General features: G+C 53.2%; 2 protein-coding genes across 4 annotated transcripts; one reads left to right on the forward strand and one right to left on the reverse strand.

The window, feature by feature from the left end:
- Positions 1–6: 6 nt before the first annotated feature.
- IL27RA (interleukin 27 receptor subunit alpha) lies at positions 7–16,337 on the forward strand. Of its 2 annotated transcripts, XM_059389201.1 has the most exons (14): positions 9–167; positions 624–741; positions 4,158–4,315; positions 4,408–4,565; positions 5,982–6,141; positions 6,243–6,316; positions 9,246–9,429; positions 9,524–9,712; positions 11,544–11,645; positions 11,721–11,879; positions 14,463–14,588; positions 14,936–15,029; positions 15,212–15,305; positions 15,432–16,337. In XM_059389201.1, exons 1-14 carry the CDS (start codon positions 74–76, stop codon positions 15,684–15,686), a joined length of 1,965 nt encoding a protein of 654 aa, XP_059245184.1. In that variant the 5' UTR covers positions 9–73; the 3' UTR covers positions 15,687–16,337. The 2 variants fall into 2 exon arrangements, with proteins under 2 accessions (XP_059245185.1, XP_059245184.1); XM_059389202.1 differs by lacking the exon at positions 11,544–11,645 and having other exon boundaries at positions 7–167.
- PALM3 (paralemmin 3) lies at positions 16,279–24,745 on the reverse strand. 2 transcript variants are annotated; one of them, XM_059389200.1, is made up of 7 exons: positions 24,539–24,744; positions 22,036–22,084; positions 20,904–20,984; positions 20,203–20,345; positions 19,991–20,075; positions 18,352–18,397; positions 16,279–18,237 (listed from the first exon to the last, which is right to left on the reverse strand). In XM_059389200.1, exons 1-7 carry the CDS (start codon positions 24,577–24,579, stop codon positions 16,520–16,522), a joined length of 2,163 nt encoding a protein of 720 aa, XP_059245183.1. In that variant the 5' UTR covers positions 24,580–24,744; the 3' UTR covers positions 16,279–16,519. The 2 variants fall into 2 exon arrangements, with proteins under 2 accessions (XP_059245183.1, XP_059245182.1); XM_059389199.1 differs by having other exon boundaries at positions 16,279–18,397; positions 24,539–24,745.
- Between the last annotated feature and the right edge of the window lie 1,127 nt (positions 24,746–25,872).

A 25,872-nucleotide genomic window follows, 5' to 3' on the forward strand; every position in this document is an offset into this window, starting at 1 on the left:
AGCCAGGCGGGCGGCGCGGCCGCGCTGGGCCGGGCAGGGCCGGGCAGGACTCGGGGGCGCGCGGTGGGGCGCCATGCGGGGGCCCCGGGCCCCCCTCTTCGGGCCGTGGCCGAAGCTGGTGCTGCTGCCCCTGCTGTTGCTGCTGGGCCACCGGACTCGGTCCCGGGGTGAGTTGTGTCAGGCGCCCTGCCGCCGCGATCGCCGCGAGAGCGCCGAGCCTCCGCGTGCACCGCAAGTTTGCGGAACGAACCCCGGAGGGGCAGATGCCCCTCTGCACCTCCCCGGGCAGGGACCGGGCGGAGAGACGAGTTGGCGAACGGGGTCGAGGGTGGGGGGTCGGCCGCGAGGTGGGAGCCCGAGGCCCACGGGTGGGGTGGAGGCTCTAGGGGTGGTAACAGGATGTGGCTGGCAGAGGGAGGGGAGGAGTTATGCCCAAAGACTGAGGAGGGGTATCCATCGCCCCCTTCCTGCTGCTCTCGCCGGGAAGGGACCCCCGGATCGCCCTGCACCATTGGCAGAAGTCGGGGGAAATTCAGGTTCTGGGATGTGCAGGATGGGGGCATTGAGCCCTTTCCCTCGGACTCCCTGCGCGCCCCCACCCCCACCCCCGCCTCCCTCTCCAGACAGCCCTGGGCCACTGCAGTGCTATGGAGTTGGACCTTTGGGCGATCTGAACTGCTCGTGGGAAGCTCTTGGGGACCTGGGAGCACCCTCCACGCTGCACCTCCAGAGCCAGAAGTAGTGAGTACAACCGGCTGACGTGGGGAAACTGACGCTTTAGAGGGTGGCCGCTCAGGTCCTAGCATACTCGGGTTGAGAGCACTCCAATAGTTCTGCTCCGTAGCCCTCCCCCTCGCAAGCCCTTGATTCCAAGTTTCAGCATTTCCTTGTGTGACCCTAGACCAGTCACCAACACCCCCCACCCCCCCCACCCCCGTCAAAAGATGATGATAAAGAACCTGCCTCCCAGCGTTGGTTCAGAGGGTTCAATGAATTAGGCATCAGCAAAGAGAAATTGCTTAATAATTAGAAGGTGGTTTTTTTTTTTTATTGCTGTGTGACCTTAGGCAAGTAACCTAACTTCTCTGAGGGTATAGAAAGGTAATTTGGTCTGGTGCCAGGGATGCAGCAAAGAAAGAGGCAGTCAGAAAGCCTGTCCCTCGTGGAGCCTGGCCCTCATGGAGTCAAGGGGAGACCTAGGTTCCCTCATGATGAAGCACAGCTGCAAACTCGAATTTGTTTCACATGTGGCTACTTGAGGGAGGAGTAAAAGGGGCATTGAAAGGTGGGAACCACAGTGGGGTGGGTGGGTTGGTTTTTATTTATTTATTTATTTATTTGAGAGAGAGAGAGAGAGAGAGAGAGAGAGAAATAGAGGGTGAGCAAGCACACAGAGAGAGAGAGAGAGAAGCAGGCTCCCCACTGAGCAGGGAGCCCCATGCAGGGCTAAATCCCAGGACCCTGGGATCATGACCTGAGCCAAAGGCAGACGCTTGACCAACTGAGCCAGCCAGGCACCTGGTTTTTGTTTTTTGTTTTTGGGGAGTTTTAAAAATAGATTTTATCTATATATTTGTCAGAGAGAGAGAGAGCGCCCAAGCAGGGGGAGCTGCAGGCAGAGGGAGAAGCAGGGGCCCAATGCAGGACCCTGGGATCATGACCCAAGCCTAAGGCAGACACTCAACAGACTAAGCCATCCAGGTGCCCCTTCTTTGTTTGTTTTTAATGATGGTAAAATACTCATAAAATTTACCATCGTTTTTTCTCAACCATTTTTAGTGTTCAGTTCAGTGGCATCAAATACATTCACATTGTTGTGCAATCATCACAGCCATTCCATTCCAGAGGGGCCTAGTTTTAAATGGTGTAGGGTGGAGGAGTCGGAGAAGGCCTCCCCCTTTCTTAATGAGATAGATCCACATCACATTAAGCTAACCCATTTTTAAATGAACAGTTCAGGGGGCGCCCGGGTGGCTCAGTTGGTTAAGCGTCTGCCTTCTGCTCAGGTCATGATCCTGGCATTTTGGGCTCAAGCTCCATGTCGGGCTCCCTGCTCAGCTGGGAGTCTGCTTCTACCTCTCCCTCTACCTCTCCCCCTGCTCATGCTCTCTTCCTTTCTCTCTCTGTCAGATAAATAAATAAAATATTAAAAACCCAGGGCGCCTGGGTGGCTCAGTGGGTTAAGCCGCTGCCTTCGGCTCAGGTCATGATCTCAGGGTCCTGGGATCGAGTCCCGCATCGGGCTCTCTGCTCAGCAGGGAGCCTGCTTCCGTCTCTCTCTCTCTGCCTGCCTCTCCGACTACTTGTGATTTCTCTCTGTCAAATAAATAAATAAAATCTTTAAAAAAAAAAAATATTAAAAACCCAAACAAACAATGAACAATTCAGTGGCGTTTGGTACATTCACAGTGTTGTGCAACAACCTCCTCTGTCTAGTTCCAGAACATTCTCATCACACCAAAAGGAAGTTCCATCCCCATTAGCAGCCACTCCTCATCCTCCTCCCCCTGCCCCCTACCAGCCCCTGACAAGCACCACCCTGCTTTCTGTCTCTATGGATTTGCCTGTTCTGAACATTTCCTATAAATGGAATTATAAGAAATGTGGCCTTTCATGTGTGGCTTCTTCCACTTAGTATGTTTTTGAAGTCCAGCCACATAGTAGCAGGAATCAGAACACCCTTCCTTTTTTATGGCTAAGTGAGACTCCACTGTATGGATCTATCACGTGTCGGGTATCCACTCATCTGTTGATAGATACTTGGTTTGCTTTCATCTTTTGGTGATTGTGACTCGCACTGTTATGAACATGCATGGCCAAGTTCTTGAGTTCCTGTTTTTTGATTCTTTGGGGTCTGTGCCTAGGAGTGAAATTGCTGGGTCCTATAGCAATTCTGTGTTTAACTTTTTGAGGAACTGCCAAACTGTTTTCTGCGGCAGCTGTGACATTTTGCATTCCCTCCAGCAGTGTACCATGGCTGCAGTTTCCCACATCTTCACCAGCACCTGCGTTTTTGTTGTTACTGCTGTTTTATGAAAGCCTTGTTCTGAACTTTGGAAATCTAATCCGTCAGGATATCCTAAACACCGCTCACTGTCACCCGCATCTGGTCTGTCAGCAAGCCTTGCTAGCTCCACCTTCTACATCATCCAGAATCTGACGCGCTCTCCTTCCTGGGCACTCACCCTGGTCCAGCCCCCATCCACCATGGCTAACCTGGGCCATGTGGTCAGTCACCTTCTCTCCTGGGGCCCCTGGCCTGCACCTTCCAGCCCACAGTCTGTTCTTCGCCACAGCCGCCAGGGGGCGCCCGTGAACATCCGCGTCAGGGCCCATCTCAGCTTTGCTTCCGGCCCTCCAGGGGTCCCACCTCACTGGGGTAAAAACCCCAGTCCTTCCTGTGGCCTACTAGGCCTTGCAGCTTGCCTTTCGCCTCGCTGCCCTCGCCTCCTCCCACTCTCCCCCTCACTCATTCCACTCCTGCCGTGCAGGCCTCCTCCTTGCTGTTCCTCAAACACAGTCGTGAGTGTACCTCAAGGCCTTTGCACTCCGGAAGGCTGCTTTTTCCTGAAATGCTTTCCCCCAGGTACTGCATGGCTCCGCCCTCATGACCTTCAGGCCTTTGTTCAAAAGTCTCGTCTGAGAGATCTCTGACCTGAAACAGCACTCATTCCTCACGGGCCTGATGATGTTATCATCCGTTACATACGTTAGGGATTCTGCCTCCCATACAGGAAGAGCAGCTCCAGAGAGCGGGTCCTCGCCCGCCTTGGTCGCAGCCCTGTCCCCAGCTTCTATGAGAGGGCCTGTCAGTATGTATCTGCTGACTGGATAGTTCTGTAAGGGCAAATGGCGTACTTATAAGCAGGTGCCAATGAACACAGTAAGCAACGCTCGCATGACATGTACTGGGCAGCCAGTGCAGTTTTAAACACATTCCTTTTATTGTCTCATCGATTGCCCTCGCTCTCCAGCCCTTCAGCAGGTCCTGCTATCACTCTTGTTTTGTAGATGAGGACACAGGCACAGAGAAGTCAAGTCAGTTGTTCAAGGTCACACAGCTCTGAAGTGGCAGAGCTGGGATTTGAACCCAGGGAGAGGAGTTATCATTATGGCTCTGGCCCCACACCCCGTCATCCCCACATCTCTCCTCACAGCCATTCCAAAAGAACGTGGACCGTGCCAGTGCCCGCCGGGCAGAGCTGGGTGACCATTCCGAGGGAACAGCTGACCATGTCTGATGAACTGCTTGTCTGGGGTACCAAGGCAGGCCAGCCTCTCTGGCCCCCAGTCTTCGTGAATCTGGAAACCCGAAGTAATCGGCGGGATGTGGGGGGGGGTGTGCTCTATGTGGGGTGGGTGGTCCCTGAAGTCCTGGCTTAATGCACCTGGCCTCCCCTTCCTCAGTGAAGCCAGATGCACCCAGGCTGTACCCTGACGTGGACTTTTCAGAGGATGAGCCCCTGGAGGCCACTGTCCATTGGGCCCCACCTGTGTGGCCACCCCATAATGTCATGGCCTGCCAGTTCTACTATCAAAGATGCCAGGGGACGGCCTGGACCCTGGTGAGTGTCAAGGGCCCCCCGTTTTCCTCACTGTCTTCCAGGCAGGGCCCAGGGCATTATCCCCAAATCAGAAACCCAGCCCAGGACCTGTTCCTTACTTGCCCTTAGGATCTGTCCACATCTCACACAAAAAGGCCTGTACGTGCATCTTGTTCAGCTAAAAAAATCACCCCCCACCACCAAATAATCTAAAATTCCATGCTGTCCCGATCCCAAATTCCACTTGGAATTTTTGAGAAACTCAGTAAATGTCCTCAAACATTGTTGTGAATGAATAGAAGTTCTCCAATAGCTTACATTAACCTTAAAATTATGAAACCCTTCCAAGAACTCTTTGAAGTGGGTGCATTTTATACCTACCCATTTTACAGATAAGGAGCAAGGTTTAGTTTAAACACCTCAAAATAATGAATAAAGGCAGCTGACATTTCTGAGCACCTGGTATACATCAGGTCCCAAGCTAATTGAATGGATTATCTTGATGAGTCCCTCCCCACCTCCCTTTATAGTAGATGCTTTTATTTATTTATTTATATGTTAATTTTTGTTTATTTTAAGTAAGGTCTGCCCCACCCATGGGGCTCAAACTCAGGACAGGAAGACCAAGAGTCCGCATACTCCACTGACTGAGCCCGCCAGGGGCCCCTATAGTAGATGCTTGTAAGATTTTTATTTCATAGCTGGGGGAGCCAACCTCAGAGAAGTTAAGCACCTTAGCAAGCTCACACAGCAAGACAAATGGAAGAGAACTTTAGAGCAAGGAGACCCCAGAAGGAGTTAGGGAACCGGCCCCTGTACTTAGTACAACCCAGAAGTTACCAGGATCATTTCCTCTCATATCTCATTGGCCAGAGCACAGTCACATGGTCTTACCTGGTTGTAAGGGAGGCTGGGAAATGGAGTCCTTACTCTTGACAGCCGCGTTTCCAACTGATACTCAGAGCTTCCATTTCCACAGGAAAAAGGGGAGAATGGTTATTAGGGATAACTAATAGTCTCAGCTGCAAAACTTTGCCATGTGGAAGACAGTTGTCACTGTGATTATTCATGCAATTCAGAGAAATGCCGAGATATAGGCTTTGGAATCTGACTGCCCGATTATGACTCTCAGCTCCAGCATTCATCTGCTTTGTGACCTTGGGCAAGTCACTTCCCCTCTCTGGGCCTCAGTTTTCCTCAACTGTAAAATGGGGATAATGATAAAATTTACTACCTACTGCTATACATGACCCATAGGGTGGCTAGTTCGTCTCTTCTTCTTGCCTGGGATGGTCCCAATTTCAAATACAAAAGCTCTGTGTCCTGAGAACCCCAGGGTTTGGGACAAAGCAGGCTAGTTGGAGTCTGCTGACATATCGGGTCAAGTACTCTCAACTCAGTCCTCGGCTTCATTGCTCTTTCCTCTCTATCCCCCAGCTGGAGCCGGAATTGAAGTCCATTCCCCTGGCACCTGTCGAGATTCAGGACCTGGAGCTGGCCACTGGCTATGAGGTGCGGGGCCGCTGCCGAATGGAAAAAGAAGAAAATCTTTGGAGCGAGTGGAGCCCCACTTTGTTCTTCCAGACACTGCCCTCTGGTGAGGATCTCCAGGCTTGCCCCTATAACCTCGACTTCCCTCCTGGCAGTATGTACCACTAGGCCACTCTGATTTGTAACCCCTTTCCTCATCCTTGACAGCTCCAAAAGATGTATGGATATCTGGGAACCTCTGTGGGACACCAGGCAGACAGGAACCCCTGCTTCTGTGGAAGGTGAGCTATGGAGAGGGGTTCCATTCTTTCTGCACACGTCAGGAAATCCCAGATAACACCGGTGTAAACAAGACGGCGGTTCCAGTGCCGCCTTCTTGAGATTGCTCCAAGGCTCCAAGGAGGGGATGCTCAGAGAGGCCCTGGCATAGTGCTGGGCACAGAGCTAGCCTCCACCCATGTCAGCTAATTCTGGGAGATCTGAGCTGAGACATGAAGATGTGTACAGATGTTCCAAGCAGGGGGGAACAGCAGGTGCAGAGGTTTGAAAGCCAGACTAGGCTCAGCTCCATAAAATAGAGCACAGTGTGCCAGGGCTTGAATGCTAGTGTCAGAATGACATTAGGAGATGATAGACAATGATGCAGCCGTCCTCACTGATCCAAATCCGTTGAGCATCTGCTATGTTCCAGGCATTGCTAGGCCCTGGCTCACAGTAAATAATGGCAAGGAATAAAACAACAGAGCCCATACCCTCTTGGGCCTCACAGTCTAATATTAATTTTAACCACATGTAACACAGACCTCTTACTATGTGCCAGGTTCTAGCCTCCATGCTCCTTTATATTAACTGACTTTACAGATAAGAAAAATGGGACACACTGGGGCGCCTGAGTGGCTCAGTGAGTTAAGCCTCTGCCTTCGGCTCAGGTCATGATCTCGGGGTCCTGGGATCGAGCCCCACATTGGGTTCCCTGCTCAGCGGGGAACCTGCTTCCCCGTCTCTCTCTGCCTTCTCCTCTGCCTACTTGTGATCTCTCTCTCTGTGTCAAATAAAATCTTAAAAAAAAAGAAAGACACAGAGAGGTTGCTTCAGACCACACAACTGGTTAGTGGCAGAGCTGAGACTCACACCAATTCACAGCCTCAGTGTCTATGTCATAACACATACTTTAACACCCCTTTACTATGCTGAAATGAAATACATAGATAACCCATTTTTCTCGTGTCTTAATGAATATGTAATAAAGTATTCTAATTGTAATATTCTGTGGAAGAGAAAGGGAAAATAAAGTAACTGCATATGGCAATTATGCAGCCCAGCAATGTGAGAGGAACACTAAATCTGTATGTACCTAATAATATGGCTTTAAAATACATTTAGCAAAAATTGACAGAACTACAAGGAGAAATACATGAATCCACAACCGTTGTGGGAGATTTTAATATACCCCATCAGAGATTTCATAATAGATGGAAAACAAGTGAAGATCTAGAATACTTGAACAGGTGATTAACAAACAGCCTAATGGACTTACATAGGAAACGTCAGAATATGCCTTTCTTCCATATATAATTAGGATATTTACCAAAGTTGACCACATGTCAGGCCATAGATCCAGTTTCCAGGGATTTCAAAGGCGTGAGGTGATGCAGGGCACATTAAAGAATTTTCTAATTAGAAAACAGATTGTGGGGATGCCTGGGTGGCTCAGTTGGTTGGATGACTGCCTTCGGCTCAGGTCATGATCCCGGAGTCCCAGGATCGAATCCCACATCGGGCTCCCAGCTCCATTCGGAGTCTGCTTCTCCCTCTGACCTTCTCCTCGCTCATGCTCTCTCTCACTGTCTCTCTCTCTCAAATAAATAAATAAAATCTTTAAAAAAAAAAAAACAGATTGTGACATGCCCGGATGGCTCAGTCGTTAAGCGTCTGCCTCTGGCTCAGATCATGGTCCCGGGGTCCTGGGATCGAGCCCCGCATTGGGCTCCTTGCTTGGCGGGAAGCCTGCTTCTCCTTCTTCCACTCCCCCGCTTGTGTTCCCTCTCTCACTGTGTCTCTGTCAAATAAATTAAAAAAAAAAAAAAAAAAAAGAACAGAGATTGTGCTGCGAATTGATCATAAAAACTGCCTAGAAAGTCCCCATGTATTCTGAGTACTTTTTTTTTATAGATCATATTTATTGAGACAGGAGATCTTTTTTTTTTAATGATTTTTTTTTTTTTTTGAGAGAGAGAGAGAGAGAGAGAGATCACAAGTAGGCAGAGCAGCAGGCAGAGAGGAAGGGAAGCAGGCTCCCTGCTGAGCAGAGAGCCCGATGTGGGGCTCGATCCCAGGGCCCTGAGACCATGACCTGAGCTGAAGGCAGAGGCTTAACCCACTGAGCCACCCAGGCGCCCCTGATTTTGTTTTATTTTTTTATTTGACAGACAGAGATCACAAGTAGGCAGAGAGGCAGGCAGAGAGAGAGGAAGGGAAGCAGGCTCCCTGCTGAGCAGAGACCCTGGGGCTCGATCCCAGGACCCTGATTCAGGGCTCTATCCCAGGACCCTGGCCTCATGACCTGAGCCAAAGGCAGAGGCTTTAACCCACTGAGCCACCCAGGTGCCCCTATTCTGAATATTTAAAAATTCAGTGAACATTAAAACCAGGGTCCCCCCCCCCCGCCGCCCACAAAGATTTTGTCTTAGTACATCAAAAGGAGTTTGGTTCTAGGATCAGTTAACATTATTAGACAGGATAATCATCTACAAAATTTTTTCCTCTATACAACAGTAGGAATTTTGAAATCCCAAAGAATTGCACAGGACACAGACTAGGATGAGGCAAGCAAGGCAGGCTCATATAAGGGCAGGGTCAGATCCTGTCTGTACTTCAGATCTTGAAATTTAGTTTGTCGTGGGTTCTTTGCCCTTGATTTTAATTGATTAAAATATAATTTTTCTTGGTTACTGGGTTTTTGGTAACCTCCCCTTTAACTTTTGCATCCAAGGGGAGCGTCTTACTCAGTTCCCCCTAGTGTGGGTCCTGGAACTGTATTCTAATGTCACCCTTGCCACTGAGCTCCCCGAGACTTAGTTTCTTCATCTGTAAAGTGGAGCCAACAGAAATAGTCTGCTGACTGGTTTGTGAGGTGACCCTCACTGAGATACACAGGATGTGGATCTGGTAGATGGGAGATCCTAACCCCTTCTTCCTCTCATCCCCCAGAACCCGGGGCACTGCGTGCAGATGAGCTATAAAGTTTGGTTCCAGGCTGAAGGCCAGGAGCTGATCCAGAAGACGGCTCCCTGCTGCAGCTCCTCTGTCCCCGCCCTGGCCGAGTGGGTTGGGGTGTCTGCCATCAATGCCACGAGCTGGGAGCCTCTTACCAACCTTTCTTTGGCCTGCCTGGGTAAGAGGCTGCGAATTTCCTCGGAGCAGTGCCCTGGAGAGGGAGGCAGGGACTTCCTGAGAGAACAGCCAAGACTTCTCCAACCCCCATCTAGGTCCAGATCTCGCCCCCCGAGACGTGGTGGTCAGCAGCATTGCGGGCAGCACAGGGCTGCTGGTGACTTGGCAGCGGGGGTCTGGGGAGTTGCAGGAGCACGTGGTGGACTGGGTTCAAGACGGGGATCGCCTGGAGCACCTCCGCTGGATCCGGCTTCCCCCTGAGAACCTCAGTGCTCTGTTGCCAGGTGAGGCTGTGGACAGACACCTAGGCTTCCATCCCAGCTCCTGTCCAGCAGACTGATTCGTGGACCTACAGGAGGGAGTGTTGTGGTTAAAATATCATTAATTTCTGCAAGCAGTGTTCACTGACCACTCACTGTGTGCCTGGCCATGTTCTAGACACTGGTGTGCAGTGATAGCAGCTGCTGCCTATTGGCACTTACCAGCAGCATTAAAGTATTCAGACTTACTTATAAAGTAAGTTTCTGTTATTATCGTGCTCAAGGTAGAGATGAAGAAAAAGGCCCAGGGAGGTGAAGCAACTGACCCGAGGCCACACAGCAAATAGATGGTAGAACCAGGATTTGAACCAGATACTCAGGCCCCTCAAGCCAGGCCCTGAACCATCACACCACTCACTCTCGAAGCAACATCCCCATCCTCATGGAGCTGACTTTCTTGTGGAGTGAGCAGCCCAGTGAAACAAACAATAACAAAACAAGTACATCCATAATGTAATTGGGGGGAAAAAAGAATAAAACAGGGCAAAGGGAAGGAGGGAGGTTGCTATTTTAGAAAGAAAGGTTTTTAGAAAAGGCCTTCCTGGAAAAGCAGCATTTGAACCAAGACCTGAAGGAGGCGAGAGGGGGAGCTATGAGGAAGTCTGAGGGAAAAGCAAGAGGGAACAGGCAGTGCAAAGGCCCAGAGACAGGAAAGTGCCTGATGTGTTAGAACAGCAGGGAGGCCTGCATGGCTGGAGTGGAATGAGTGAGGGGGAGAGTGGGAGGAGATGAGGGCGGGGAGGTGCAATTGTGCAAATTGTGCAAGGCCTGGTGTGCCACAGGAAGGACTTGGGCTTTTGCTCTATGTGAGGTAGGAACCATGGAGAGTTCTGAGCAGAGGAGGGATATGCCCTGACTCTGTTGCTTACAGGTGATCTCTGCCTGCTCTCAGGGGGAATGGATCGGGGAAGGGGTGAGGGCCATACCGGGTTGGAATTGAGGAAGGGAAATAAGCAGGCAGGTTCTGATTGGAGGTCCTGCGGCAGAATTTTGGGGATCCGTTTGGATACATTGTGTTGGAGATGTTCATCCAAATGGAGGTATCCATGGGGCTGTTGGCTACTCGGGTCTGGGGGCTTACAGTGAGTTCTGGGCTGGGGTGTGGCATTGGGGAGCCCATCCTTGGTGTAAAGGACTTGGGAGAGCATGAAAAGGTATTGAGTGAAACATTTAGGAAGGGCGGAGTCCTTCCTAAGCAAGGAGGAGCTCTGCTTCTGGAAATTTCCCATTTGGGGAAGGCCAGGCAGCAGCAGTAGGTTTTGTGAAGGGACCTCAGGACCCTCACCCACCATGATGGGTGGTGTGCAGGCCCCACCTATAGCCTGGTGTTTGAGCATCTCCCAGCCTCTGGTACCCGTCTTTCCTGGCTTGAAGGCTTTCTCTGGTCACTGAAGTATTTTGCCCATCTGAGAAGCAGTCTGGAAGTGCTGGTGAATTAAGTCGCCCCAGAGGCAGCCCTTCACCAATTACTAAGTGTTGGTGGATAAATATCCCAGCTTCCTCCCTCCTTGGTTCGCCGGCATCTGCTCTCTGCTGCCTCCCAGAGGTCGCCAGCGGGATTGCGCTTCCAATGCCTGCATTGCGAACTTGTTCTCATTTACTGGCGGCCTTTCTTTTCCTATTTCACTTCCCAGCTGCCCTGTTGGCGTTCTGTGGGGTTACCACCCAGAACAATTACTGTTACCCAGATATTTATCTCAACGAATTTTTCAGGAGACCCAAATGAAGACGTCTACCGAGTAGAAAATGAGTAGGGGAGGGAGAGCCAACTCTGTCTTTCTCCTCCACCAACCAGGGAATTTTGAAAGAGGGGTCCCCTACCGAATCACGGTGACAGCAGTCTCTCCTTGGGGCGTGGCCCCTGCCCCCTCAGTCTGGAGGTTCAGAGAGGAACTGGGTAAGTGGTGGAGCTGGAGAATGGAGTGACCCCCTGGAACTCTAGCTGGCCTTGACACACTGGCTTTCTCCCCAGTGCCCCTAGCTGGGCCGGTGCTTTGGCGACTCCAGGATGCCCCTCCAGGGACCCCTGTCATAGCCTGGGGAGAGGTCCCAAGACATCAACTCCGGGGCCATCTCACGCACTACACTGTGTATGTACAGAGCGGGACCAAGCCTACTGTCTGCATGAATGGTGAGTTTCACCGCCTCCTGCCCCCGGCTCCTAGCCCCGCCCCCAAGACCCACCCATCAGTCTACCCCGCCCTTATCCCCCGATTGGCCCCTTTGGTTCCCTCTCAGCGCCTGGGAAAATTTGTGATGTCGTCTGTTCCCTAGTGGACAATAACCCTTGTGGCTATCAACATAATGGACTGTCATTTGACCATTAAAAATGAAGTCTCTGATCTATATTTATTGATATTGAAAGATGCCTGTCATGTTCATTAAATGAAAAAGATAAAAAGATGACACAACTCCATGAGATGGTTCCATTTTTGTAAAATAAACCTGGCATTGTGCAAAGCAGAGGCACAAATGTGAAAACAAATTGCCCACAATGTCAACAGGATCACAGGATTATGTATGACTTTTCTTTTTCATACCTTTGGGTATAGGCTACATTTTTACTCGGAACACATATTCCTTTTTAGAAATATTGTTATTCCCTTTTTTTGTTCCTAATTATAAAAGTTATCTGTGCTTATTGCCATGGCTGACACATTAAAGGAATATGTCATTGAGAATATCAGCATTCTCGGGGCACCTGGGTGGCTCAGTCGGTTGCACAACCAACTCTTGATATCAGAGTCACGGGATCAAGCCCCACGTTGGGCTCCCCACTTGGGAGGAAGCCTACGTGGGATCCCCCCCACCCCCGCACCATGCTCTGTCTGTCTCTCTCTCAAATAAATAAATATATAAATCTTAAAAAAAAATACCAGCATTCTCATAATTTTGTTGACACTGATAATGCAGCTTCCAGATTTTTCCATGTATCTATTAACACTGAGATAGGAGTTGTGTTCTTTTTTCTTTTTTTTTTTTAATTTGATGGACAGAGATCACAAGTGGGCAGAGAGGCGGGGGGGGGGCAGACTCCCTGCTGAGTAGAGAGCCTGATGTGGGGCTCAATGTGGGGCTTGAGCCCAGGAACCTGAGATCATGACCTGAGCCAAAGGCAGAGGCTTTAACACACTGAACTACCCAGGCGCCCTATCTTTGAAGATTTTTAACTTTGTATTATAGAAAATTCTAGCACACACAAAAGTAGGGAGACTAGTATAATAAACCCTGGTGTGCCCACAGGTGTCAACAAACTACTTCCTGCCAATCTGCTTTCATTTTATCCCCTGTACTTTTTTTTCTAGAGTCTTCAGTGTCATTTTACCCCTCATTACATCAGTGCTTTGGCATTTGTCTCTGATAAAGCCTATTTTTTAACATAATTACTTTGCCATGATTGCACATTACAAAAGTATATATGGATCATTAGAATAAAATTTTTGTTTTTCTATTTTTTTTAGGATTTCATTTATTTTTTTGAGAGAGTGTGTATGTGTACATGAATTGGGGGGAGGAACAGAGGGAGAGAAGCAGACACCCTGCTGCCTGCCTCGGGGCTCTAATCCTAGGATCCTGAGATCATGACCTGAGCTAAAGTCTGATGCTTAACTGACTGAGCCACCCAGCTGCCCCATTTAAAAATTTTTTAGATTAAAATGTTTATACATATCTAGATTATTAAATATATATACATTTATTATTATTATTATCATTATCATTTTATTTTTTTTAAGATTTTATTTATTTATTTGACAGAGAGAGATCACAAGTAGGCAGAGAGGAAGGCAGAGGGAGGGAAGCAGGCTCCCCGCTGAGCAAAGAGCCCAATGCGGGGCTCAATCCCAGGACCCTGGGATCATGACCTGAGCCAAAGGCAGAGGCTTTAACCCACTGAGCCACCCAGGTGCCCCTATCATTATCATCTTGGGAGGGAGAGAGGGAGAAAGGAGGTAGAGGAAGAAAGAATCTTAAGCAGGTTCCATGCCCAGTGTGGAGCCCAATGCAGGGCTCCGTCTGAGGACCCTGAGATCATGACCTGAGCCAAAATCAAAAGTTGGATGCTTAATCACACCCAGGTGCCCCTGGATTATTATTTTAAAAAGATGACAGTGTTAAAGACTATAGTTTGGCCTCGGAATATCTTATGACTGTGATGTTTTGCAACTTTCTTTTTTTCCCCTGCTGATTTAACTTGAACATCTTTCTTTGTTGTTGTTGTTGTTGTTGTTTTGGACATCTTTCTATGGCAGTAGAGCCCAATCAGTGTTCATGTCTCCCATAATCCTACAACAAACCGAAAAGCTACCCCTCTTTTGGCTTAAAAGCAAAAAAGCACCATTTAGTAAAAATAAGTAAACAGATATAGTTCTGCGAGGTGTGCTTCTCCCCACCTACAGAGAATCTCCATTCACTGGGTTAATGTGCATATGGGCAATAGGATGCTCATTCTTTCTTTTATTTATTTGAATATATATCATTTTTGAGGGCTTTCTGTATGCCAGCCACTGATCTAGGTGCTGGGAATACAGCCCTTGTGGAGTGAACTTTCTAATGGTCAGGGAAGGCCTCACTGAGGAGGTGAAATTTGAGCAAAGACCTGAAGGCGAGAGCAATGTGGATATCTGGGGAGAGTGTTGCAGACAGAGGAAGCACATGCAAAGGCCCTGAGGTAGGATTTGACTGCCTCCCCAACCTCTCTGGGTGTGTCCTTCAGTGAGCCGCAGCACCCGGAACATCACCCTGCCTGACCTTCCCTGGGGTCCTTGTGAGCTGTGGGTGACCGCATCCACCAACGCAGGACAGGGGCCACCAGGTCCCAGCCTCCGGCTTCACCTACCAGGTAGGGGGGAGGGGTGGGACTGCCATAGGAGGGGCCCTGCTCAGTTTTTGACTTGGGGGTTGTTACTGATGATGCCTCAGGGGTATTTGGATCCTACTAAATACTTTGGATTATCAAGCAATGTGTCTCTGACCCTTTCACCCATCCCTGACCTTGACCTTTCACCTGTGACTGTTTTATTCACAAGCCCCACTCCCACCCCAAGATCTCCCCCACCCTTAGCCCCTACCCACTCATAAGCTCCGCTCCTTTACCTGCCTCCGGCACCCAAACCCGGCCCCATGTGTGCTCCTTTCCCGATCCCTCTCCCATCCCTGGTATCCAAATGTTCTGCCCCTCTGCCTCAGATAACAGCCTGAAGTGGAAAGTTCTGCCGGGTGTCTTTCTCCTGTGGGGCTTGCTCCTGACCGGCTGTGGTGTGAGCCTGGCCACATCTAGAAGGTGAGGCTGTCAGACATGTGGGTCTTTGCCCAAGTGGGGAGGACAGTTGGACACTAGCTAAGTTTTGGTGGGGGGCAAGCGGTAAGGGAGCGCCTCAGGGTTCTGCGGATATTCCTGGGTGCTGCAGACTGGGCCTGGGTATCACGTCACTTGGGTTCTCTGCCCTCTTACCTGCTTGCCAGGTGCCTCCACCTTCGGCACAAGGTACTGCCCCGCTGGGTCTGGGAGAAGATTCCTGATCCGGCCAATAGCAATTGTGGCCAGCCCCATGTGGAGGTGAGCGGAAAAGCCTGGCTTGTCTGGGCCGTCTGGGAGGTTGGCGAATGAGGGGGTCAGCGGGGAGTGGGTGGGAGCAGGCGGGGGAGAATGGGGACACAGAATCCCTGTCTCGTCTCTTTCCAGGAGGTGCCTCAGGCTCAGCCCCCCAGGGACTTGCCCATCCTGAAAGTGGAGGAGATGGAGCCGCTCCCGGTTACGGAGCCCCCCCAGACCTCCACCCAGCTGGGCTCTGGCTATGAGAAACACTTCCTGCCCACCCCCGAGGAGCTGGGCCTTCTGGGCCCACCCCCAGTTCCCAAATTCCGGCCTGAACCCAGCCCAGGCCAGGAGAGGGGTGCCCATTTGACAGACGAAGACACTGAGGCTCAGAGAGGCTGAGTCACTTGCCTGAGGACACCCAGCCAGGAAGAACAGGTTGAAGGACCCCTACAGAGGGAGGGTCTGGCCCTCTGGGGAGTATATGGATGGAGGGGGGAGCAAAGGAACGTGTATGAAATCGAGTGGCAGCTGCCTCCCCAGATCTGTCCTGCTGCTGTTAACAGAAACAGCTGCTGGGCGTCGCCGCTGTCCCACCTGCAGCCACACGCAGCCCCGGATGGAGTTCCCGCCGACGGACTGCGGGCAGGAGTGCCGCGGGCTGATGCCCAGACGAGGCCCAAAAGGGTCTTCCACACTTACCCTTGCCCATGAGCTGGACACCGGCGTGCCCGCCATCCCGCCTTAACTGTACGGGAGAAGGTGGACCACGAAGAGGAAAGGAACCTCTGTTCCAAGTGACTGTGTGACTGTGTGACTCCAAGCCACCCAGAGAAACACCCTTGTACGTTTTTGTAGCTCCCGTAGCTGGGGCGCTGTGTCCGGCAGCCATGTCTGCTCACACCGACTCCCTGACGCCAGCGGGAGTGAAGCCCTTGCTCTCTCCCCCCGGAGGTGGTGAGGGGGACCCGTGCCAAGAGCACACACACGCTCAGACTGTCCGGATGCTTGAACGTTTAATTTTCAAGTATAAAGGCTTTGTCGTAGAAGGGGGCCAGGGTCACAGGCAGTGGGAAGCGTCCAGAAGCCCGGGAGGAGGTGACGTGCGGGCCAGCTGGCTCCCAGGTGGCCCAGCCAGCCCGGTGGCGCCCTGTCTGCGCCGGGGACCCGCTGCTGGATGCCGAGAGGCCGAGGTAGCTGTGAGAGGAGCCGGACGTGGGGTGGTGGGCGTGGGCTCACATGACCGCACAACACTGGCACGTCTTTTGCTTAGGCCCGCTTGCCTCTTCGCCCTCAGGAGGGGCAGACGGCTCGGGCTGCCGGGCAGGTGCATAGGTGGGCACAGGCCGGGCACTGGGGTTGGCCCGAGGCCCTTGCGCCCGAAGCAGTGGCTGGCACTCGGCAGGCTGCTCTGGGGCTGGGGTCTCTGCCAGGAGGGGGGTGGTGTCCCCCGAGGGGCCCTGGCCCTCAGCAGGAGTTTGGGGCCTTACAGATCCCTCCTCCAGGGAGCCTTCCTGCTTCTCCTGGGGCTGTGGATCTTCCTCTTCTGGCCTTGACTCTTCCTTGGCCCCCACGGGAGCCCCTGCCTCACTCACCTCCTCTGCCTGACATTCCTGTCCGCCCTCAGACTCCCTCTGGTCTTCCTGACTCAGATCTTCCTTGACTGCTTCGGTCTTCTCAGCCTCCAGTGGCGGCTCATCTCCCCCTCTCTCAGCCTCCAGTGACTCCTCGCCTTCTTTCTCGGCCTCCAGTGGCGCCTCACCTCCTGTTCTCTCTACTTTCGGTGACTCCTCGCATTCCTTTCTTTCCAACGCCCCTGGTTCTTCAGTCACCTCTAGCTTTTCCTCCTCTCCTTTCTGCTCTACTCCCAATGGTTCCTCGTCTTCCTTCTCTGCCTCTGGCTCTTCTGCACTTTTCAGCTCTACTTGCAATGGCTCCTCGCCTCTTTCCCTCTCTGCCCTCAAAGGTCCCTCAACGGCCTCTCTTGCTACTGACAACAGTTCCTCAGCTGCTTCCCTTTCTGTCCCCAGCTTGTCCTCACCCCCCCTCCTCTCTGCTTCCAAGGAGTCCTTGCTTCCTTCCCTGTCCGCCATCACAGACATGTCTGCTCCTTCCTCCTCCGTCCCTGCCTTCTCCTCACTCCACTCCTTTCCTCCGCCCACTGGTTCCTCTGCTTGGCCCCTCCCTGCCTCCCCAGCTTCCTCCCCTGCCCCCCTCTCTGCCCCCAGTGGACTCTCAGGTCCTCCCCCCTGTCCCCACATCCTGGGCCCTTCCAATCCCTCCACCCCCAGCTCCTCCCAGTCCTCGCTGAGGGTCACCCTCTCCACCCAAATGAAAGACCCCTCCTCTCCTCCAGAGCCCCCTGGCCCATCAGGGCTGCCCCTGGGAACACCTTCTCCAGGAGCTGCTCCTTCTAGTCTCACCTGAAGAAGCCTCGGTGAGCTGGCCTGCGCAGCCTTCTGGCCCCCGCCCAGCTCCCCTGTGGCCTCTGAGTCCCCACTGTCTGGCCCTCCCACGCCCTCCCAGACCACCTCCACAATGCCCCTGTCCTCCTTCACCCAGGAGGGGAGCTCTGGGCAGCTAGCTTCCTGCCTCTCCCCAATGGCCTCCAGCACCATCTCCTCTACCTTAGCCTCTAGTTCTGGGCCCGTGGCTGCCGTGGCACAGTCCTCCGTGGCCCTCAGCCCCTCCCATACCACCTTCACCACACCCGCTTTGGCCTCGTCCGCGCCCCCCTTGGAGGCTGCCAGCGCCTGACTAGGCTCCTGCTCTGGAGGGGGGCTGAGTTCAGGGCAGGGGCCATTGGCTTCTGAGGAGGCCCCTTCTGCCCCAGGGAACAGCCTCAGGGCTGACGGAGCCCTGACAGCCTCATCTCGGGCCTCTGAGGGGGACTCTGGAGATGTGTCCACTGGTCCAGCTGGTAGGGAGGCTCTCTTGTTCAGATCAGCGTGGTCTTGGGGAGTGACAGGAGGAAAGGAGAAGAAACGGGGCGACAGAGTGAGATTCTGAGCCCCTAGATTCAGACCCCTCTTCTTGGGACCCCCAGACCTGGAGCACAAGCACCCACCTGTGGGACCTGCCTCCACGGTAGGCTGGGAGAGAGGCCGGTGACCCTGCAGGGATGGCAGAGACAAGGTCAGGCCAGCCCGTGTCTGTACCTGCACGCGGGTACCCTCCTCTGCTCAAAACACCCTCAATGCACCCCCCTACCCCGCCATCACATTCAGGATCAAACCCTCAGCCTTCCTCACCTGGTCCAGGGCCTCACACGCAGTAGGTGCTGTCAATACTGTGTCTGTGAGCCAACAGCTGTGTATTAGGGACCTACTCTGTCACCTACTGAGATTGCCATGGACAAGGGACACTTAAGCCTTTTGCTTGGGGGACTTACATTCCAGGGGGGTGAGGTATAAACAAAAACAAATATGTAATGCCAGGGAGTGAGAAAGACTATGGCAGAAAAAAAAATAAGCAGGAGGAGGGGCTCTCAAGGAAGTGACACTGAACAGAGAGAGACCCAAAGGGCAGGAGGAGACCGCCTTAACTCAAGAGGTACATAAGGGCATTCCAAGCAGAGGAGAAAGCAGGAGCAAAAGCTCTGGGGCTGCAATGAGCTACACAAGTTCAAGGACTGGAAAAGAGGCTCAGCATAGCTGGAGTGGGGCAGGGTGGGGAGGGACAGTGCGAAAGTATGAAAATGGGCTCAGGGAGGGGAGTGGAGGGGCAGCCAAGCCCCAGGGATCTCCTCATAGTTCTCTGATCTTATTCCCTTTCCGGCCTCCAGGCCTTTATGTGGGCTGTTTCCTCTGCCTGGAATTCCCTTTCCACTCTTGCCTGGTTCCCACTCAGATTCCATATATATGGCACTGCCTCCAGGAGGCCTTCCCTGAACCCCCAACCTTACTCAGGTGATTTCCCCCGTGCTCCTCCCCTGCCCAGGGCTCCCCCCATCACAGACTCTTGGATGGTGAGCTCCCGTGGGCCAGGAATCCTTTCTTGCGCCTCTCTGGCAAGGAACTCCCAGCCAGTGTTTAAAACCTAACAAGTGCTGCTTCCCACATCCATAAACAAGTCTGCTTCTCCCTCTGTGCTCTGAAACAGGCATCTGGGAGCTAAGCTAAGGCACCAGGAAGAGCCAGAGATTGTGGCCCCTGCTCTTCCCTATGGCCAGGCACAAATGTTGGCAGATCTTGGGACTTCGGGGACAACCCAGAGATCCAGATTTTAATGTAAGGTTGTCAAAAGCCTGTGTGTTGTGTAGCATGCATACAGACTGTATCTTAATAAAAGTGCTGCTAAAACAAAAGCCCGTGTGGATGCCTCCGATCACAAGAGCATCTCATGGTGACCCACTTCCCACTCTGAGGCCACATTCCACGAGCACTGCCCCCCCCCCCACTTTTTCTCACCACATTCCTTGTTCTGGCTTTAAGAGCAATCCTATGGCAGAATTCTTCCTCGGGCTTGTTCCTAGTACAAAGCCATGATCTTCTTGACCCTCCCCCTCACCTCCTCCCGCCCTGTGCTGCTGCTGTTCTCATTTTGGACATAGGGAAACTGAGGCTGGAGCAAGAAATGCGACTTGTCCAAGACCACAGAGCTGAGCAATAGCAGAGGACTCAGTGGTTAAACTGCCGTTGGAGAAATCGTGCTTTTGTCCCTGCTGGCTGCCTCCCCCCCCACCCATTGGCTCCCCAGCCCCTCACCTGTCTGCGCCAGGTGGGCCTCCCTGAGGGCTTGTGCTGGGCACCTGTGGACGCACTCTGCAACAGCTGCAGCTGGGACTGGAGTCTGAGGAAGAGAGGAGCTGCTGGGAGCCAGGACCCCAGGCTCAATGCTATCCCCCCACACCCTTTGCCGCTTCCTTGGGGTGGACCTGGGGACCTGGCCTAGCGTGGCTGGCAGGGGCTTGACTCACGTGAACAAGCTGTCTTCCAAGTTCCGGATTCGGGCCTGAGCCTGGCCCTCGGGTGACTGGGGGTCTTTGGAGGTGGAGTCCTCCGGCTGCTCCGTCCCCTCCACCGCCCCATCCATTAGCCAGCGCTCCCGGAGAGACTTCCTCTGGGCATGGGAAGGTAGCTGTGCATAACGACTACCCCACCCCATGTCCGGTACCCTCCTAATCCCCGGGGTAGAGAAGAGTTCTTATTGCCCAAAACCACCCGGAATGGGGCAGATATTTCTCCTTCAGGGTGGGAATATGATACATGCCTTCACTGTGCACCCCCAATATTGCCAGGTGGGACAGACACCCCCACTACCAGCCCATAGCTCTTCCAGCCTAAAACAAAACACCCATCATCTCCCCACCCCTTCCAGCATGGGACAGGCGCCCCCAGAGGTGAAATCGCTTTTGGCCCCTCCCTATACCCAAGATGGGCAAACACCTTCACTGTTCCCATACTCTGCCCCCAAAGGTGGTACAAATGTCCCCATCACCACCACCGCCACCTACCCTCCCAGGCTGAGGAAGAATGCCCCCCCCCCCAAGCTGGAACCCATGCTCCCAATTGCTCCCCCAAATTGGACACAGGCTCCTATGATTCCCCCCAAACTGACTCTCATAGGCACCCCCACTTTATTGCCCAGGCTGGGCAGGCGCTCCTGCCCGCCCCCAACCTTGAGCCGCTCCACGCGGAGTTTCTCCTCTTCCAGCTCCCGGCGCGCGGCGCGGATCTCCTCCTGCAGCCGCCGCTTCTCCTGCGCACAGAGGACCGGGAGCTGCCCGCGGGCCGGGCGGGGCCGCCGCCTCCCTTTCCGCCTTCCCTCCTCCGCGGGGCTCGCGGGGGTTCCCGGGGCTCCCGGGGCTGCGAGCCGGGCGGGGCCGCGGAGCGCACGTCGGGGCCCCGGGCTGGGAGGGGGCTGCGGAGGCGCTGACTCAGCAGCGGGTGGGGGCGGGGCGGCGGGGGCGGGGCCGGCCGCGCCCGGGATGCTGCGGAGGCCTCGCCCGCGCGGAATGGGGGGTCTGTGGAAGGGGATGGGGACGGGGCCTTGGAATGGAGATCTACAAGGGGGACCAGGCTGTGAGGGTCCGAGATATGGAGTTACAGAGAAAGGGGCCCAGAGAAATGGGGGTCCAGATGTCGATATCAGAGGGAGGGGACTATGCGATGGGGGTTCCGGAGAGGTGCAGTCGTGAGTGTCCAGAGAGACAGGGGCGTAGAGATGGGGTCCGGAGAGATGGAAATGCAGAAATCAAGGGCTGAGAGATGGGAGTTAGTGGGATGGGGGTTCAGAGGGATGTGGTACAGATATGGGTGTCAGAGGATGGGGGTTCAGAGAGACCAGGGTGTAGAGATGGGGTCCAGAAAGATGAGGTGCAGAAGAGGGAGATCAGAGACATAGGGATTAATAAGATGGGGGTTCACAGGGATGGGATCTAGAGAGATGAGGATCCAGAGATGAGGGTCTAAGAGATGGGGTTCAGACATGGGGTGTTTGGGAGACAGGGGTTCAAAATGGAGCATCGGATGTGGATTCTGGGAGTGTGGGGTACACGGCCTCACCATTCTGGGGGTGGTGGTGGCCAGATAGACGAACTAGGGAGCAGAGGGAGGGGCCTGAGGATTTAGGTGGGGTGCCCTGGGCAGGGCTGGAGCTGAGGGTGCCTTTCCGCCCTCCCCACCACGTACACACACTTCACAGCGTCAAGCCTGCTTCCCAGATTGAGAGAGAGTTGAGGAAGAGACCTGGGACAAGAGTAGGAGGGCCCAGGACGCCTGGTGGAGTGCAGTAGGAGGGCTTCACTTACAGCGATGACCTCTAGCCGCTGCCGGTAGAGGGAGCTCTCGGCCATGGGCCTGTGGGGAAAAGGCAGAGACTGCGGAGGGGGTCTCCCAGGGCCAGGCCCGCATCTGGCCACCTCCTGAATGCCCCTCTCTGAGTCAAGATCCCTGAGCTGCTTGGAAACCAACCGAAGCCCGCATTTTCCTCTATTTCCCCTTTGCAACTGAAAGGAGTTGGGGGAGAGCTCAGGGGTTCTTTGGAGGGTGTGGGGGGGGGGGGGGAGAGCAGAGACCAAGACAAGTTAAACTAACGCTCTTCCTAGGCCTGACATCTTCTCTCTGAGCCTCAGTTTCCTCATCTGTAAAATAGGCTGGGATAGCTTGATTCTCACCTTGCAGAGAGGTGCCCTTGCAAGGAAATATCCATGCAGGAAAAAACAGGACATAGTGTTCCAAAAACAGTAGTGTCATTTATTATTAATAATGTTAGTAATTCCCGTGATTAATAATGTTTATGGTTAATTATAAGAACCAGTCCAAGGCTGTCCTACAGACACTCTCAAATCCTGCCAGGCCCCTAACATGCTGTGTGTCTCTTTCCAATTCCACACCTTCTCCAGACCTCTCGGCTCCTACCCAAGATACCTTCAGCCCTGGGGGATGAGGGAATCTGGGGAGAAAAGTGTCCATCCCAAGGTGGACACATGCCATTGCCATGGTTACTCTGGAGCCACCTGCCAACTCCCCTCCCTGGGAGCAAAGGTTACCAGGTCATGTAGCCTAGCACTGGACTCTGAGCTGGGAGGAGGCAGAGGGGTCTTGGTGTTTAAGGTTTAACCTGAGCTCACCCCATCACTGACCTCCATGGAGGACCCCAGGATTCCTGCTTCCCAGCCTACAGAGCCACCCCTTCTGTGGGACAGTCCTTGTCACATGAACCTATACACAGATGTGCCTTAAGTGCCCGCTATGTGGATGGGCTTCACAGGACAATATCTGGAAGGATCTATCTATTTACCTGTTGTCCTTGATATGTAGCCCTGGGGGGATGGCACAGGACAAGCCCTCAAACATTTATTAATTTGAGCACTAACTCTATTGGGTGAGCATTAGCTACATTGCCCAAACTCTGCTGGGGCCCCCCAAATCCTCCCTGGCCACACCATGAAGATATAATAATGCAGGACTTACTACCTATAGTGCTCTAAGGGCTCTAGAGGGTTTCTGATAGACTCCCACAGTCACCTCTGCCTCTCCCTCCCTGCCCTGATCTTGAGACACTAGTCCACTCTTTGCTGAGTTGCTATTCTGAGAATAAAACCAGCCAACCATGATTAGCCAGCATGTACAGTGTGCCAGGTGCTGTTAAATGCTTTGCCTCTAGCAATTCATTTAATCTTCCCAGTGATCCTGGGAGGCAATAGTACCATTGTTCCTATTTTATGGATGGGGAAACTGAGGCTCCAAGAAGTGGTGAAAAGACTCATCTAAGATCACTGAATCAGGTGATTAGAACTCAGGGGTCTCAGGCCCAAAACACTAGAAACACTGCAGGTAAGAGGGGTCAAGGCACCCTCTTCTTGGTAGCCACAAGGCTAGAGATCAGCCTGGGGGTTCCCGATTTCAGTTGACCTAGGGGGCTAATGTCATGCTTAATAGGGTATCCCAAAGGGAGCCCAGGCCCCCTGCTAATAAGTTTGCCCTTGGGGGAGGACTAAACTTCCCCCCTCTGCTGTCCCATTCCCAAGATGTAATCTCCCTGCCTCTTCCTTGCTGGGGGGGAGGTGTGTGGAGATCGGGTTCCCATTGCTAAGCAACCAGGTTTGTAGTTGGTGAATAATGCAACGGGGGACCCAAAAGAGTGAGCAACCAAATTGGGGTCCCTGGGGGGAAACGCTTACCCAGAACTCTTTACAAACCTCTGGAGCCCCTCCCCCCTCTTACTTTAAAATGCCCTCAAACCTTGAATATTAAAACCCTCTGCGCACCCCGTTTGATAGTGTTCATCTCCAACTCTATACGAACAGTGTTCGTGGCCGTGGCCTTTTGTCACCAGGAACAGCTGGTGGCCATTTCACTAAGGAACTAAGGTTCCGATTTTGCCATCATCTTTCCCAGTTTAGGAGCTGTTAACTTTTTCTGTTATATCTCAAGCAATTCTTCCCACCTGGGGCACTGAGGGATGTTTCTCGAGGCAGAACATGGGAGTGAGGGACCCTGGTATTTCCCGCCACTGTCCCCCTCAGTCATAGCCCCACCCCCAGGCTGGACTTTGAGCTTGAAGACTGCCTGCAGAAAATCTCTGGAAAAAGGAGGTGGGGGTCCACATTTCCCACCTGACTCTCTGAGGAGGGGGACATGAAGAGCCTGCGGGTTTGGCTGCCTCTCTCCATTCCCCCTAGGGCCCTTAGAGAGGCCAGGCTGGAGCTCTCACCTCCCCCCCGGCCCCCGGAAAGGCCAGTGTCCTCCAAGGAACCCCTCTCAGACCCTGCCCACCAGCCACCCCCACCCCCAACCCCGGACACTTACATGGGTGTGGCTGGAGACCACATCTGGCTCTGCAGGGCCATCTCTGCCCAGAAGCCCACCTTCAGGTCTCTCCAGGATCAGGACCCACCACCCGTTTGCCTGAAGGTCCCTGGATGCTGTGACTTGGCTGGTGGGAAGGGGGGGCTGCAGGAGGGCACTGGGAGAGCTGGTCCAGCTGGTTTGGGCCAGGAGGCAGGAGACGCAAGCACGAGGCGCGAGGGGGGCTGGGGGCTGGCGGGCAGTTCTGGGGAGGTACTATCAGCTGTCCTGATCAATTATTTACCAGCCACTGGCCTCCTTGTTGCACTTGGCTGGCTCGAAGCAAACACCCTCTCACATGCATGGTGCAGGGTGTGGGTGAGAATGGGGAGTCACTTACCCCCTCCAGAGGACGGCAACTGTCCCTGGCACCCCAGATGCCTTAAGTCTACCTGCCCACCAAGGCCACCAGCGTGGCACATCACACATGTGGGATACTCTTATAAATGACTAATCGCCCCTTCTTGGACCCTGGCTTTGGGGTGGGGAGGGAGGGACTGATCAGGCTAAGGGTTTCTGGAGACCAGAGGCTGAGCACTATGGGAACCAGCAGGCCTGGCCCCTGGGTAACTGTGGTTGACTTGCCCCAGGTTTCTAGGACGTGGTTTGCCCTTTGTGAAATGGGAGAATTAGACCAAGTGGCCTTCCAGGACCCTGACACCCTTTAGAGGTTTTAAGAGTTAGGGGTAGAGCAGTGGTGAGAAAGGTCCAGAACACTTCCTACACAAATCTTCAGGGTTCCTGTTCTGTCCTACCTATCCTCTTCTTAAAGGGCCAGCGCCCCGTTTCTCAGGAAACAGCATGCCTCATTTACCCTTTTCCATTTGGGGAAATCATCTCCTACTTTTCATTTCCCAGTCCTTCCCCCATCACAGTCCTGGTCCTGTGGTATAATTTTTTTTTAAGATTTTATTAATTTATTCGACAGAGACGGACACAGCGGACACAGCGAGAGAGGGAATATCAGCAGGGGGACCTGGGAGAGGGAGAAGCAGGCTTCCCACTGAGCAGGAAGTCCAATGTGAGACTCAGTCCCAGGACACAGGATTAGGATCAGGACCTGAGCTAAAGGCAGATGCTCAACTGACTGAGCCACCCAAGCGCCCCAACTCAGCATAATGTTTTTAAGATCCCAGGAGCCCAAGGCAGACGCTTAACTGACTGAGCCACCCAGGTGCCCCCTCTGCTGTGCAATTTGACCTGAGCCTCAGTGAGAAAGGACTTTGACCCAGCTTGGACCTTCCCCACGTGACAAAGGGAATGTGTCTACCTAACTCTCCCCTCCCTCTTTTACA

This window comes from Mustela nigripes, chromosome 2 (assembly GCF_022355385.1).
Source record: "Mustela nigripes isolate SB6536 chromosome 2, MUSNIG.SB6536, whole genome shotgun sequence".
NCBI classification, from domain to species: Eukaryota; Metazoa; Chordata; class Mammalia; order Carnivora; family Mustelidae; genus Mustela; species Mustela nigripes.